This window comes from Bombina bombina, chromosome 3 (assembly GCF_027579735.1).
Source record: "Bombina bombina isolate aBomBom1 chromosome 3, aBomBom1.pri, whole genome shotgun sequence".
NCBI classification, from domain to species: Eukaryota; Metazoa; Chordata; class Amphibia; order Anura; family Bombinatoridae; genus Bombina; species Bombina bombina.
This window is the reverse complement of record NC_069501.1, coordinates 1,166,361,650-1,166,378,235: the sequence shown is the minus strand read 5'-3', so window position 1 is coordinate 1,166,378,235 and position 16,586 is coordinate 1,166,361,650. Positions and strand designations below refer to the sequence as shown.

The 16,586-nt window shown below is 43.5% G+C and overlaps 1 protein-coding gene across 1 annotated transcript in view; it reads left to right on the top strand.

Annotated features, from left to right (window-relative positions):
• The window catches only part of YAP1 (Yes1 associated transcriptional regulator), a 473,031-nt gene that overhangs the window by 250,384 nt on the left and 206,061 nt on the right, over positions 1-16,586 (top strand). Inside the window, exon 4 of the mRNA XM_053705585.1 lies at positions 8,766-8,879. Within this exon, the coding sequence (XP_053561560.1) occupies positions 8,766-8,879 (114 nt within the window). The remainder of the gene's footprint in view (positions 1-8,765; positions 8,880-16,586) is intronic.

The following is a 16,586-nucleotide window of genomic DNA, read 5'->3' as shown; positions in this document are numbered from 1 at the left end:
TGGGAAGCAGACTTTCTCAGCAGGCAATACTTTCATCCGGGGGAATGGTCTCTTCACCCCGAAGTGTTTGCAGAGATTTGTCTCAGGTGGGGAACACCGGAAATAAGGTCAAGGTATCTAGAATCCTTTCCTTCCTCCAAGATGGTCTGGAGAAGGGACTTGCCGCCAGTTCCTTATTGGGATTGATTTCGTCTATCCGTGTTGTTCCATATAAAACTTGCTGAGCTTCCTGATATTCAGTCTTTTGTTCAGGCTCTCTCACATCAGGCCTGTGTTAAGACATTCCGCTCCTCCTTGGAGTTTAAATCTGGTTTTAAAAGTTTTGCAGAGGACTCCGTTTGAGCCCATGCTCTCGGTTGACATTAAATTAATGTCTTGGAATGTTCTTTTTCTACTGGCTATTGCTTCAGCACGCTGAGTCTCTGAGATGGCGGCCTTGCAATGTGAGCCCCTTACCTAGTTTTTCATGCTGATATGGCTGTTCTTCGCACTGGGTTGGGTTTTCACCCTAAGATTCTCTCTAAAAGCAACATCAACCAGGAGATTGTGGTTCCTTCCTTGTGTCCTAATCCTCCTCCTTCGAAGGAACGGTTACTTCATAATTTGGATGTGGTTCGCGCTTTGAAGTTCTATCTTCAGGCTACGAAGGATTTCAGACACACTTCAGCATTGTTTGTTGTCTATTCGGGGAAGCGCAAAGGGCAGAATGCTTCTTCCACTTCCCAGTCTTTTTGACTGAGGAGCATGATTCGCCTGGCTTATGAGACAGCAGGACATACGCCTCCTAAGAGGATTGCGGCTCACTCAACTAGAGCTGTGGCTTCTTCTTGGGCCTTCAAGAATGAGGCCTCTATGGAGCATATTTGTAAAGCGGCTATCTGGTCCTCCTTACATAGTTTTTCAAAGTTTTAGAAGTTTGATGTGTTTTCTTCGGAGGAAGCAGCTTTTGGGAGAAAGGTTTTGCAGGCTGTGGTGCCCTCAGAATAGGGTCCACATCTCTTTTACCCTCCTGTTTTTTTTTATTCAGTGTCCTCCAGAGCTTGGGTATTTGTTTCCCACAAGTAATGAATGAAGCCGTGGACTCTCCTCATATTAAGATGGAAAACATAAATTATGCTTACCTAAAAATTTCATTTCCATCTGTATGAGGAGAGTCCATGGCCCCCGCCCGGTTCTCCATTGGGAGGACCTAAATTTCTTTTATTTTTCTTCTGGCACCATTTATACCCTGATATTTCTCATACTGTTCCTTGTTCCCTCGGCAGAATGACTGGGGGATGAGGGGAGTGGGGAAGGTATTTAAGCCTTTGGCTCGGGTGTCTTTGCCTCCTCCTGGTGGCCAGGTTCTGTATTCCCAAAAGTAATGAATGAAGCAGTGGACTCTCCTCATACAGTAATAAATTATGCTTACCTGATCATTTAATTTCCATTTTTCCCACCATGACTCGAACATTTGTCAGTGACAGCACAGGGGTATCTGCAATCTGATCCGTGGTAAGCCAAGCAGTGTACATATATCGGGGGTGCTCTTCTAGGAGCAGACATTAACACAATTCTTACCTAGTAGGTTGGTCGGGTTCTCTTTCGGTCCTCTTTTCTCCTGTTAAGTGTAGTCAGTCCACGGGTCATCCATTACTAATGGGATTATATCTCCTCCCTAACAGGAAGTGCAAGAGGATCACCCAAGCAGAGCTGCTATATAGCTCCTCCCCTCTACGTCATACCCAGTCATTCTCTTGCACCTAACTAATAGGACGTGTGAGAGGACTGTGGTTGTTAAACTTAGTTTTTATTTCTTCAATCAAAAGTTTATTTTAAACAGCACCGGAGTGTGTTGTTTCCTCTCAGGCAGCATTAGAAGAAGAATCTACCTGAGTTTGTGTATGATCTTAGCGGTCGTAACTAAGATCCACTTGCTGTTCTCGGCCATTCTGAGGAGTGAGGTAACTTCAGAACAGGGGATAGCAGGCAGGGTTCACCTGCAAGGAGGTATGTTGCAGTATATTATTTTCTAAGGAATGGAATTGACTGAGAAAATACTGCTAATACCGATGTAATGTAAGTGCAGCCTTAAATGCAGTAGTAGCGACTGGTATCAGGCTGATATGTATGTTTACACTGAGGTATTTCTGGGGAATGGAACTTCACTAAGAAAATACTGTATATATTTAAGTAATATTTGAGCCTCCACTGCAGTGAAAGCGACTAGCAGCAGGCTTATTAATAACATTTCATAATTTTATTTTTAAAACGTTTACTGGCATGTTAATCGTTTTTTTCTGAGGTACTTGGTGATAAAACTTTATGGGCATGATTTTTACCACATGGCTGTCGTTTGTTTCTGAATAAAATCAGTTTACTGAGCTTCCCCACTCTTGTAATATGAGTGGGAGGGGCCTATTTTAGCGCTTTATTGCGCAGTAAAAATTCAGTCACAGTCTTCCTATTTCTTCCTCCATGATCCAGGACGTCTCTACAGAGCCCAGGGGTCTCCAAAACTAGTTTTGAGGGAGGTAATCACTCAAAGCAGACCTGTGAGAGTGTGTTTTGACTGTGATAAAAACGTTAATATTAAATTGTTATCCGTTTTTGGGTACTAAGGGGTTAATCATCCATTTGCTGGTGGGTGCAATCCTTTGCTAACTTAATGCATTTACTGTGAAAATTTGGTTGCTATAACTATTTTGGTTCATTGTTATTTCAACTGTGACAGTTTTTTGTGCTTCTTAAAGGCACAGTAACGTTTTTTATATTGCTTGTAAATTTATTTGAAAAGTATTTTCCAAGCTTGCTAGTCTCATTGCTAATCTGTTTAAACATGTCTGACACAGAGGAATCTCTTTGTGCAATATGTTTAAAGGCCAATGTGGAGCCCAATAGAAATTTGTGTACTAATTGCATTGATGCTACTTTAAATAAAAGCCAATCTGTACATGTAAAGAAAATTTCACCAGACAACGAGGGGGAAGTTATGCCGACTAACTCTCCTCACGTGTCAGTACCTTCGCCTCCCGCTCAGGAGGTGCGTGATATTGTGGCGCCAAGTACATCAGGGCGGCCCATACAAATCACTTTGCAAGACATGGCTAATGTTATGACTGAAGTACTATCTAAATTGCCAGAATTTAGGGGTAAACGCGATCACTCTGGGGTAAGAACAGAGTGTGCTGATAATAATAGATCCATGTCTGATACTGCGTCACAATTTGCAGAACATGAGGACGGAGAGCTTCATTCTGTAGGTGACGGATCTGATCCAAGTAAACTGGATTCAGACATTTCAAATTTTAAATTTAAGCTTGAGAACCTCAGTGTATTACTAGGGGAGGTATTAGCGGCTCTGAATGATTGTAACACGGTTGCAATTCCAGAGAAAATATGTAGGCTGGATAAATATTTTGCGGTACCGGCGTGTACTGACGTTTTTCCTATACCTAAAAGGCTTACAGAAATTGTTACCAAGGAGTGGGATAGACCCGGTGTGCCTTTCACCCCCTCCTATATTTAGAAAAATGTTTCCAATAGACGCCACCACACGGGACTTATGGCAGACGGTCCCTAAGGTGGAGGGAGCAGTTTCTACTCTGGCTAAGCGCACCACTATCCCGGTGGAGGATAGCTGTGCTTTTTCAGATCCAATGGATAAAAAGTTAGAGGGTTACCTTAAGAAAATGTTTGTTCAGCAAGGTTTTATATTACAACCCCTTGCATGCATTGCGCCTGTCACGGCTGCGGCGGCATTCTGGTTTGAGTCTCTGGAAGAGACCCTTAGCTCAGCTCCATTGGATGAGATTATAGACAAGCTTAAAGTCCTTAAGCTAGCTAATTCATTTATTTCTGATGCCGTAGTACACTTAACTAAACTTACGGCTAAGAACTCCGGATTCGCCATTCAAGCGCGTAGAGCGCTGTGGCTTAAATCCTGGTCAGCCGATGTGACTTCTAAATCTAAATTGCTTAACATCCCTTTCAAAGGGCAGACATTATTCGGGCCCGGTTTGAAAGAAATTATCGCTGACATTACTGGAGGTAAGGGCCATGCCCTGCCTCAAGACAGGGCCAAACCAAGGGCTAAACAGTCTAATTTTCGTGCCTTTCGTAACTTCAAGGCAGGAGCAGCATCAACTTCCTCCGCTCCAAGACAGGAAGGAACTGTTGCTCGCTACAGACAGGGCTGGAAACCTAACCAGTCCTGGAACAAGGGCAAGCAGGCCAGAAAACCTGCTGCTGCCCCTAAGACAGCATGAAGTGAGGGCCCCCTATCCGGAAACGGATCTAGTGGGGGGCAGACTTTCTCTCTTCGCCCAGGCTTGGGCAAGAGATGTCCAGGATCCCTGGGCGTTAGAGATCATATCTCAGGGATATCTTCTGGACTTCAAAGCTTCTCCTCCAAAAGGGAGATTTCATCTTTCAAGGTTGTCAGCAAACCAGATAAAGAAAGAGGCGTTTCGCTGTGTACAAGACCTTTTACTTATGGGAGTGATCCACCCAGTTCCGCGGTCGGAACACGGACAAGGGTTTTACTCAAATCTGTTTGTGGTTCCCAAAAAAGAGGGAACCTTCAGACCAATCTTGGACTTAAAGATCCTAAACAAATTCCTAAGAGTTCCATCGTTCAAAATGGAAACTATTCGGACCATCTTACCTATGATCCAAAAGGGTCAGTACATGACCACAGTGGATTTAAAGGATGCCTACCTTCACATACCGATTCACAAGGATCATTACCGGTATCTAAGGTTTGCCTTCCTAAACAGGCATTACCAGTTTGTAGCTCTTCCCTTCGGGTTAGCTACAGCGCCAAGAATCTTTACAAAGGTTCTGGGCTCTCTTCTGGCGGTACTAAGACCGCGAGGAATAGCGGTAGCTCCGTACCTAGACGACATTCTGATACAAGCGTCAAGTTTCCAAACTGCCAAGTCTCATACAGAGTTAGTTCTGGCATTTCTAAGGTCGCATTGGTGGAAGGTGAACGTAGAAGAGAGTTCTCTATTGCCACTCACAAGAGTTCCCTTCTTGGGGACTCTTATAGATTCTGTAGAAATGAAAATTTACCTGACAGAGGACAGGTTAACAAAACTTCTAAATGCTTGCCGTGTCCTTCATTCCATTCAACACCCGTCAGTGGCTCAATGCATGGAGGTAATCGGCTTAATGGTAGCGGCAATGGACATAGTACCTTTTGCTCGCCTGCATCTCAGACCGCTGCAATTGTGCATGCTAAGTCAGTGGAATGGGGATTACTCAGATTTGTCCCCTATGCTAAATCTGGATCAAGAGACCAGAGATTCTCTTCTATGGTGGCTTTCTCAGCCACATCTGTCCAGGGGGATGCCCTTCAGCAGGCCAGATTGGTCGATTGTAACAACAGACGCCAGCCTGCTAGGTTGGGGCGCTGTCTGGAATTCCCTGAAGGCTCAGGGATCATGGACTCAGGAGGAGAGACTCCTTCCAATAAACATTCTGGAATTAAGAGCAGTTTTCAATGCCCTTCTGGCTTGGCCTCAGTTATCAACTCTGAGGTTCATCAGGTTTCAGTCAGACAACATCACGACTGTGGCTTACATCAACCATCAGGGAGGGACAAGGAGTTCCCTAGCGATGATGGAAGTCTCAAAGATAATTCACTGGGCAGAGTCTCACTCTTGCCACCTGTCAGCGATCCACATCCCAGGCGTGGAGAACTGGGAGGCGGATTTCCTAAGTCGCCAGACTTTTCATCCGGGGGAGTGGGAACTTCATCCGGAAGTGTTTGCCCAACTGCTTCAGCATTGGGGCAAACCAGATCTGGATCTCATGGCGTCTCGCCAGAACGCCAAGCTTCCTTGTTACGGATCCAGGTCCAGGGACCCGGGAGCGGTACTGATAGATGCTCTGACAGCACCTTGGGTTTTCAACATGGCTTATGTGTTTCCACCCTTCCCGATGCTTCCTCGATTGATTGCCAGGATCAAACAGGAGAGAGCATCGATGATTCTAATAGCGCCTGCATGGCCACGCAGGACCTGATATGCAGATCTAGTGGACATGTCGTCCTGTCCACCTTGGTCTCTGCCTCTGAGACAGGACCTTCTGATTCAGGGTCCTTTCAAACATCCAAATCTAATTTCTCTGAGGCTGACTGCATGGAGATTGAACGCTTGATTCTATCAAAGCGGGGATTCTCGGAGTCAGTGATTGATACCTTAATACAGGCTAGGAAACCTATTACCAGGAAGATTTACCATAAAATATGGCGTAAATACTTATATTGGTGCGAATCCAAGAGTTACTCATGGAGTAAGGTTAGGATTCCTAGGATATTGTCTTTTCTACAAGAAGGTTTAGAAAAGGGTTTATCTGCTAGTTCGTTAAAGGGACAGATCTCAGCTCTGTCTATCCTTTTACACAAACGTCTGTCAGAAGTTCCAGACGTTCAGGCTTTTTGTCAGGCTTTGGCTAGGATTAAGCCTGTGTTTAAGACTGTTGCTCCGCCGTGGAGCTTAAACTTAGTTCTTATCGTTCTGCAAGGTGTTCCGTTTGAACCCCTTCATTCCGTTGATATCAAGCTGTTATCTTGGAAAGTTCTGTTTTTAATGGCTATTTCCTCGGCTCGAAGAGTCTCTGAGTTATCGGCCTTACATTGTGATTCTCCTTATCTGATTTTTCATTCAGACAAGGTAGTTCTGCGTACTAACCCTGGGTTCTTACCTAAGGTAGTCACTAACAGGAATATCAATCAAGAGATTTTTGTTCCATCATTGTGCCCTAACCCTTCTTCAAAGAAGGAACGACTTCTGCACAATCTGGACGTCGTCCGTGCCCTGAAATTTTATTTGTAGGCAACTAAGGATTTTCGTCAAACTTCTTCCCTGTTTGTCGTTTATTCTGGACAGAGGAGAGGTCAAAAAGCTTCGGCGACCTCTCTCTCTTTTTGGCTTCGTAGCATAATACGTTTAGCATATGAGACTGCTGGACAGCAGCCTCCTGAAAGGATTACAGCTCATTCTACTAGAGTTCTGGCTTCCACTTGGGCCTTTAAGAATGAGGCCTCTGTTGAACAGATTTGCAAGGCTTCAACTTGGTCTTCACTTCATACTTTTTTAAAATTTTACAAATTTGACACTTTTTTGCTTCTTCGGAGGCTGTTTTGGGGAGAAAGGTTCTACAGGCAGTGGTTCCTTCCGTGTAAAGATCCTGCCGTTCCCTCCCGTCATCCGTGTACTTTTAGCTTTGGTATTGGTATCCCATAAGTAATAGATGACCCGTGGACTGACTACACTTAACAGGAGAAAACATAATTTATGCTTACCTGATAAATTCCTTTCTCCTGTAGTGTAGTCAGTCCACGGCCCGCCCTGTTGTTTACGGCAGGTCTAAAAAAATTTAACTTAAACTCCAGTCACCACTGCACCCTATAGTTTCTCGTTTGGTTTCGGTCGAATGACTGGGTATGACGTAGAGGGGAGGAGCTATATAGCAGCTCTGCTTGGGTGATCCTCTTGCACTTCCTGTTAGGGAGGAGATATAATCCCATAAGTAATGGATGACCCGTGGACTGACTACACTACAGGAGAAAGGAATTTATCAGGTAAGCATAAATTATGGGGGTTTTTTTTCATAGGATTTTCCTTTATTAGGTACAGTCAGCCTGGGTATGTTGTTTGCCCTGGTACTAGGGGACAAATACAAAGAGAGAATGTCTGCCAGGAACGAACAGCTCAGTGGCTTGTTCTATGGCCCAGTTACCACCTGGTTGTAGCTTCTTTTTGCCCAATGGTACTTTTCACACAGGAAAACTTTCCTGAAGTATATCAGTTTGATTCCGCCTAACCCTCAGTCTAGCCCCGAAATACCAGTCACTTCTCCTCTGAACAAGGGAAACTGCAACCCCAGACCATCGTTCCGGCCTCCTTTTGGCCTTGTCAGTGAGGTGCAGCCGTATGCCTCTAAGCACACTGATGCTGGGGGGACTGGGGACTGTGTGAAGGGGTAACATTAGTTGTTTGTTGCACTTAACAGACAAAACTCTTTTCTCAGTTTAGCAGGTTCTACGGTCACATGGTAGTGAGTGGTTTACCAGACAAGGGCAAGATGGTGGTAGAAACTTGTTTTTTTCTTTCTTCCTTAGTGAAGGAATGCCGCTAAAGCTTAGGTGCAGACCCCGCCCCTTCCGGTATGGCCGCAGTAGAAGTAGTTTGCGGCATTTCAGCTAGTGAATTAGCGCTTTATGCCTTGCATTGCTTTTGGGCTTAAGGATGGGGGTAAGTTGCTCGAACAGAGTTTAGGTCATTAGTAGTTTCCTAAAGGTGAGAGTCCCAAGACCTGCCCTTTTTTTCACCATAACAGTTGGCGGCAGTACCAGTTAGCCCTTCTTTTATCCTACTTTTCCTTTCCTACTACTTCTCCTTTCTCTTGGCCACATGTATTACAAAGGAATTGGGAAAAAGTGGGAGGATTAAAGCTCTGTGTGTGAGGGGTTTTGCCGCCTCTTGTAGGACTGGACTTTAAATCCTCATGGGATGTCTCATGGACTCTCACTATCATGAAAGAAATTTATATTTTATTTTATATTATAATTTATCAGGTAATCATATTTTATATATATTTATTGCAATAATATTGACATTTCTCTTCATTAAAGATATTGTTACCTTTCAGGTTTTTTATGTGTTTCAAATAAATTTATAAATCAGTTAAACAAATGGTCTGTTAAACAATATTAACTCTTTAATTCTAAATCTAAAATAAGAATTATTTATATATAAATCTTTTTTAAATCATAGGTCCACTACCTGATGGGTGGGAGCAAGCGTTGACTTCTGAAGGGGAGATATACTACATAAATCATAAGAACAAGTCCACGTCTTGGCTAGACCCACGATTAGACCCACGTTTTGGTAAGGGTTCTTCAAAGTGTTTTAAATCCCTTATGTAACATGACATGATTTATTTTAAATGCTTTGTATTTTAAAAGCTAAAAAATTCAGTGACGTGCATTATATCTAGATAAAGTAGTTATCCTAGCTCAAGGGACATTTAAGGGACAATGTAGTCAGAAAATATTTGGGAAAATTACTTTAAAATAGGATTTAGCCGTATGTATAATTTTTGCAGCTAAAATTGATGCTCATTGCACATACATTACTTTGTTGTGGAAATAACCCTGTGTAGGATTGATAATCAACTGGTGCAGGGACAGCAAGAAACCATAATTTCCTCCAATGGATGGGTAATAGTGCACAAGATAATCACATATGGGCTATTTATTCCCTGGCCACCAGGAAGCGGCAAACCATCCCCATACTACAGAGTTTTAAGCGTCCCTTCTAACTCCTCCCACACCTTATTTGTCTCCTTAGAAGTAAGGTGATTTATCATGTCGTCTTTAGGGATTCTCTAACTGATCTGAGACCCATTTTCCACCTCAAAGTGCCTACAAATGACAGAGGGAAAGATGCGTTTCAGCCAGGCTGTGAAAATCTTCTCCCCGTGTAGAGATGTCGCAGGCCTTTCAAGTAAAATGCAGATTTGCCATTCTCCTGGCCAAGTGTTCTATTCCTTGTTAGATCCTTGACACTTAGCGTGCACTGCTTCAGATACGCCATTCTACTGGATGTAGTCTCCTGCAACTATGTTAAATCGAGTAGAAGAAGGTGCTGAGTAGTACATACCACCTTCCACGGCCCATCGGCGAGCCAGCCTATAAATTTAGAAACCAGAAGCTTTTGCTCATCCCTAATAAACTAAGATATCTATCTATAAATATATATATATATATATATATATATATATATATATTTCTCCTGTTAAGTGTAGTCAGTCCACGGGTCATCCATTACTTATGGGATTATATCTCCTCCCTAACAGGAAGTGCAAGAGGATCACCCAAGCAGAGCTGCTATATAGCTCCTCCCCTCTACGTCATACCCAGTCATTCTCTTGCACCTAACTAATAGATAGGACGTGTGAGAGGACTGTGGTTGTTAAACTTAGTTTTTATTTCTTCAATCAAAAGTTTGTTATTTTAAACAGCACCGGAGTGTGTTGTTCTTTCTCAGGCAGCATTAGAAGAAGAATCTACCTGAGTTTGTGTATGATCTTAGCGGTCGTAACTAAGATCCATTTGCTGTTCTCGGCCATTCTGAGGAGTGAGGTAACTTCAGAACAGGGGACAGCGGGCAGGGTTCACCTGCAAGGAGGTATGTTGCAGTATATTATTTTCTAAGGAGTGGAATTGACTGAGAAAATACTGCTGATACCGATGTAATGTAAGTGCAGCCTTAAATGCAGTAGTAGTGACTGGTATCAGGCTGATATGTATGTATGTTTACACTGAGGTATTTCTAGGGAATGGAACTTCACTAAGAAAATACTGTATACATTTAACTTATATTTGAGCCTCCACTGCAGTGAAAGCGACTAGCAGCAGGCTTATTAATAACATTTCATAATTTTATATTTAAACGTTTACTGGCATGTTAATCGTTTTTCTCTGAGGTACTTGGTGATAAAACTTTATGGGCATTATTTTTCCACATGGCTGTCGTTTGTTTATGAATAAAATCAGTTTACTGAGCTTCCCCACTGTTGTATTATGAGTGGGAGGGGCCTATTTTGGCGCTTTATTGCGCAGTAAAAATTCAGTCAGTCTTCCTATTTCTTCCTCCATGATCCAGGACGTCTCTACAGAGCCCAGGGGTCTCCAAAACTAGTTTTGAGGGAGGTAATCACTCACAGCAGACCTGTGAGACTGTGTTTTGACTGTGATAAAAACGCTTATATTAAATTTTTATCCGTTTTTGGGTACTAAGGGGTTAATCATCCATTTGCTGGTGGGTGCAATCCTTTGCTAACTTAATGCATTTACTGTGAAAATTTGGTTGCTATAACTATTTTGGTTCATTGTTATTTCAACTGTGACAGTTTTTTGTGCTTCTTAAAGGCACAGTAACGTTTTTTATATTGCTTGTAAATTTATTTGAAAAGTATTTTCCAAGCTTGCTAGTCTAATTGCTAGTTTGTTTAAACATGTCTGACACAGAGGAATCTCTTTGTGCAATATGTTTAAAGGCCAATGTGGAGCCCAATAGAAATTTGTGTACTAATTGCATTGATGCTACTTTAAATAAAAGCCAATCTGTACATGTAAAGAAAATTTCACCAGACAACGAGGGGGAAGTTATGCCGACTAACTCTCCTCACGTGTCAGTACCTTCGTCTCCCGCTTAGGAGGTGCGTGATATTGTGGCGCCAAGTACATCAGGACGGCCCATACAAATCACTTTGCAAGACATGGCTAATGTTATGACTGAAGTATTATCTAAATTGCCAGAATTTAGGGGTAAACGCGACAACTCTGGGGTGAGAACAGAGTGCGCTGATAATAATAGAGCCATGTCTGATACTGCGTCACAATTTGCAGAACATGAGGACGGAGAGCTTCATTCTGTGGGTGACGGATCTGATCCAAGTAAACTGGATTCAGACATTTCAAATTTTAAATTTAAGCTTTATAACCTCCGTGTTTTACTAGGGGAGGTTTTAGCGGCTCTGAATGATTGTAACACGGTTGCAATTCCAGAGAAATTATGTAGGCTGGATAGATACTATGCGGTAACGGTGTGTACTGATGTATTTCCTATACCTTAGAGGCTTACAGAAATTATTAACAAGGAGTGGGATAGACCCGGTGTGCCTTTTTCACCCCCTCCTATATTTAGAAAAATGTTTCCAATAGACGCCACCACACGGGACTTATGGCAGACGGTCCCTAAGGTGGAGGGAGCAGTTTCTACTCTGGCTAAGCACACCACTATTCCGGTGGAGGATAGCTGTGCTTTTTCAGATCCAATGGATAAAAAGTTAGAGGGTTACCTTAAGAAAATGTTTGTTCAACAAGGTTTTATATTACAACCCCTTGCATGCATTGCGCCTGTCACGGCTGCGGCGGCATTCTGGTTTGAGTCTCTGGAAGAGACCATTAGCTCAGCTCCATTGGATGAGATTATAGACAAGCTTAAAGTCCTTAAGCTAGCCAATTCATTTATTTCTGATGCCGTAGTACATTTAACTAAGCTTACGGCTACGAACTCCGGATTCGCCATTCAAGCGCGTATAGCGCTGTGGCTTAAATCCTGGTCAGCTGATGTGACTTCTAAATCTAAATTGCTTAACATACCTTTCAAAGGGCAGACATTATTCGGGCCCGGTTTGAAAGAAATTATCGCTGACATTACTGGAGGTAAGGGCCATGCCCTGCCTCAAGACAGGGCCAAACCAAGGGCTAAACAGTCTAATTTTCGTGCCTTTCGTAACTTCAAGGCAGGAGCAGCATCAACTTCCTCCGCTCCAAAACAGGAAGGAACTGTTGCTCGCTACAGACAGGGCTGGAAACCTAACCAGTCCTGGAACAAGGGCAAGCAGGCCAGAAAGCCTGCTGCTGCCCCTAAGACAGCATGAAGTGAGGGCCCCCGATCCGGAAACGGATCTAGTGGGGGGCAGACTTTCTCTCTTCGCCCAGGCTTGGGCAAGAGATGTCCAGGATCCCTGGGCGTTAGAGATCATATCTCAGGGATATCTTTTGGACTTCAAAGCTTCTCCTCCAAAAGGGAGATTTCATCTTTCAAGGTTGTCAGCAAACCAGATAAAGAAAGAGGCGTTTCTACACTGTGTACAAGACCTTTTACTAATGGGAGTGATCCACCCAGTTCCGCGGTCGGAACACGGACAAGGGTTTTACTCAAATCTGTTTGTGGTTCCCAAAAAAGAGGGAACCTTCAGACCAATTTTGGACTTAAAGATCCTAAACAAATTCCTAAGAGTTCCATCGTTCAAAATGGAAACTATTCGGACAATCTTACCTATGATCCAAAAGGGTCAGTACATGACCACAGTGGATTTAAAGGATGCCTACCTTCACATACCGATTCACAAGGATCATTATCGGTACCTAAGGTTTGCCTTCCTAAACAGGCATTACCAGTTTGTAGCTCTTCCCTTCGGGTTAGCTACGGCCCCAAGAATCTTTACAAAGGTTCTGGGCTCTCTTCTGGCGGTACTAAGACCGCGAGGAATATCGGTAGCTCCGTACCTAGACGACATTCTGATACAAGCGTCAAGTTTCAAAACTGCCAAGTCTCATACAGAGTTAGTTCTGGCATTTCTAAGGTCGCATGGGTGGAAGGTGAACGTAGAAAAGAGTTCTCTATTGCCACTCACAAGAGTTCCCTTCTTGGGGACTCTTATAGATTCTGTAGAAATGAAAATTTACCTGACAGAGGACAGGTTAACAAAACTTCTAAATGCTTGCCGTGTCCTTCATTCCATTCAACACCCGTCAGTGGCTCAATGCATGGAGGTAATCGGCTTAATGGTAGCGGCAATGGACATAGTACCTTTTGCACGCATGCATCTCAGACCACTGCAATTGTGCATGCTGAGTCAGTGGAATGGGGATTACTCAGATTTGTTCCCTATGCTGAATCTGGATCAAGAGACCAGAGATTCTCTTCTATGGTGGCTTTCTCGGCCACATCTGTCCAGGGGGATGCCCTTCAGCAGGCCAGATTGGACGATTGTAACAACAGACGCCAGCCTGCTAGGTTGGGGCGCTGTCTGGAATTCCCTGAAGGCTCAGGGATCATGGACTCAGGAGGAGAGACTCCTTCCAATAAACATTCTGGAATTAAGAGCAGTTTTCAATGCCCTTCTGGCTTGGCCTCAGTTAGCAACTCTGAGGTTCATCAGGTTTCAGTCGGACAACATCACGACTGTGGCTTACATCAACCATCAGGGAGGGACAAGGAGTTCCCTAGCGATGATGGAAGTCTCAAAGATAATTCGCTGGGCAGAGTCTCACTCTTGCCACCTGTCAGCGATCCACATCCCAGGCGTGGAGAACTGGGAGGCGGATTTCCTAAGTCGTCAGACTTTTCATCCGGGGGAGTGGGAACTTCATCCGGAGGTATTTGCCCAACTGCTTCGGCGTTGGGGCAAACCAGATCTGGATCTCATGGCGTCTCGCCAGAACGCCAAGCTTCCTTGTTACGGATCCAGGTCCAGGGACCCGGGAGCGGTACTGATAGATGCTCTGACAGCACCTTGGGTCTTCAACATGGCTTATGTGTTTCCACCCTTCCTGATCCTTCCTCGATTGATTGCCAGGATCAAACAGGAGAGAGCATCGGTGATTCTAATAGCGCCTGCGTGGCCACGCAGGACCTGGTATGCAGATCTAGTGGACATGTCGTCCTGTCCACCATGGTCTCTGCCTCTGAGACAGGACCTTCTGATTCAGGGTCCTTTCAAACATCGAAATCTAAATTCTCTGAGGCTGACTGCATGGAGATTGAACGCTTGATTCTATCAAAGCGTGGATTCTCGGAGTCAGTGATTGATACCTTAATACAGGCTAGGAAACCTGTTACCAGGAAAATTTACCATAAAATATGGCGTTAATACTTGCATTGGTGCGAATCCAAGAGTTACTCATGGAGTAAGGTTAGGATTCCTAGGATATTGTCTTTTCTACAAGAAGGTTTAGAAAAGGGTTTATCTGCTAGTTCGTTAAAGGGACAGATCTCAGCTCTGTCCATCCTTTTACACAAACGTCTGTCAGAAGTTCCAGACGTTCCGGCTTTTTGTCAGGCTTTGGCCAGGATTAAGCCTGTGTTTAAAACTGTTGCTCCGCCGTGGAGCTTAAACTTAGTTCTTAACGTTTTACAGGGTGTTCCGTTTGAACCCCTTCATTCCATTGATATCAAGCTGTTATCTTGGAAAGTTCTGTTTTTAATGGCTATTTCCTCGGCTCGAAGAGTCTGAGTTATCGGCCTTACATTGTGATTCTCCTTATCTGATTTTTCATTCAGACAAGGTAGTTCTGCGTACTAAACCTGGGTTCTTACCTAAGGTAGTCACTAACAGGAATATCAATCAAGAGATTGTTGTTCCATCATTGTGTCCTAACCCTTCTTCAAAGAAGGAACGACTTCTGCACAATCTGGACGTCGTCCGTTCCCTGAAATTTTATTTGCAGGCAACTAAAGATTTTCGCCAAACTTCTTCCCTGTTTGTCGTTTATTCTGGACAGAGGAGAGGTCAAAAAGCTTCGGCTACTTCTCTCTCTTTCTGGCTTAGTAGCATAATACGTTTAGCCTATGAGACTGCTGAACAGCAGCCTCCTGAAAGAATTACAGCTCATTCTACTAGAGCTGTGGCTTCCACTTGGGCCTTTAAAAATGAGGCCTCTGTTGAACAGATTTGCAAGGCTGCAACTTGGTCTTCACTTCACACCTTTTCGAAATTTTACAAATTTGACACTTTTGCTTCTTCGGAGGCTGTTTTTGGGAGAAAGGTTCTTCAGGCAGTGGTTCCTTCCGTGTAAAGATCCTGCCTGTCCCTCCCGTCATCCGTGTACTTTTAGCTTTGGTATTGGTATCCCATAAGTAATGGATTACCCGTGGACTGACTACACTTAACAGGAGAAAACATAATTTATGCTTACCTGATAAATTCCTTTCTCCTGTAGTGTAGTCAGTCCACGGCCCGCCCTGTTTTTACGGCAGGTCTAAATTTTAAATTAAACTCCAGTCACCACTGCACCCTATAGTTTCTCCTTTCTCGTTGGTATCGGTCGAATGACTGGGTATGACGTAGAGGGGAGGAGCTATATAGCAGCTCTGCTTGGGTGATCCTCTTGCACTTCCTGTTAGGGAGGAGATATAATCCCATAAGTAATGGATGACCCGTGGACTGACTACACTACAGGAGAAAGGAATTTATCAGGTAAGCATAAATTATGTTACATACATATACATATCTCTCTCTCTCTCTCTCTCTCTCTCTCTCTCTCTCTCTATATATATATATATATATATATATATATATATATATATAATCACAACCACATTATATAATAATGTACCATAAACAGATTTGTATTTTACAGCTGTTTAGAAAGGATGGCTGTTTGTAGCCAGTGGGGGGAAGTAGGAACGCCCATTGGTACTTAAACCAGTAAGAGAGCGCCTAATTTTAAGGAAGCAGTGGCTCCCTGGCACCTAGATTTGTTGAGCCAATGTTTTCTGATGCATTTTTATCTGTGTCATAGTGACTTTGAGGATTGCTGTAGTCCGTTTCTCTGTACCTTATTGTACGGTGTTTGTTAATCTTCTCTCCAATTCTACTTTTCTATCATGGGCTTAAGGGGTACAGCTTTAGGTCCTGTACACTTAGCTGAGGAAATTGAGTTCATATCTAAGTGGATAGCTCCTCAAATGAGGGCTCATTGTCTGATTCTATGGACCCCCCACTGTGTGCTGCAAGGGAAGATGTGTCCTTTAAGTAAAGCTGGAGCATATCCATACTTTAAGGGGCATACTGTATGTCACAAAGGATCCCACACCTCCTAAGGCTTCTGCTTTATGTGCTTGATACATTTTTCACAATGCACCAAAACAACCCACCTAGTTCATATATCTTATCAATTGGGGATTTGGTCAGTAAGGAATAAAACAAATTGGGCACTCCCTTCATTCCTTTGACTAAATTCAAAGCCATCTGATGATATCCAGGCCCACATCAAATTAATCTACCAGTTTGTAGCT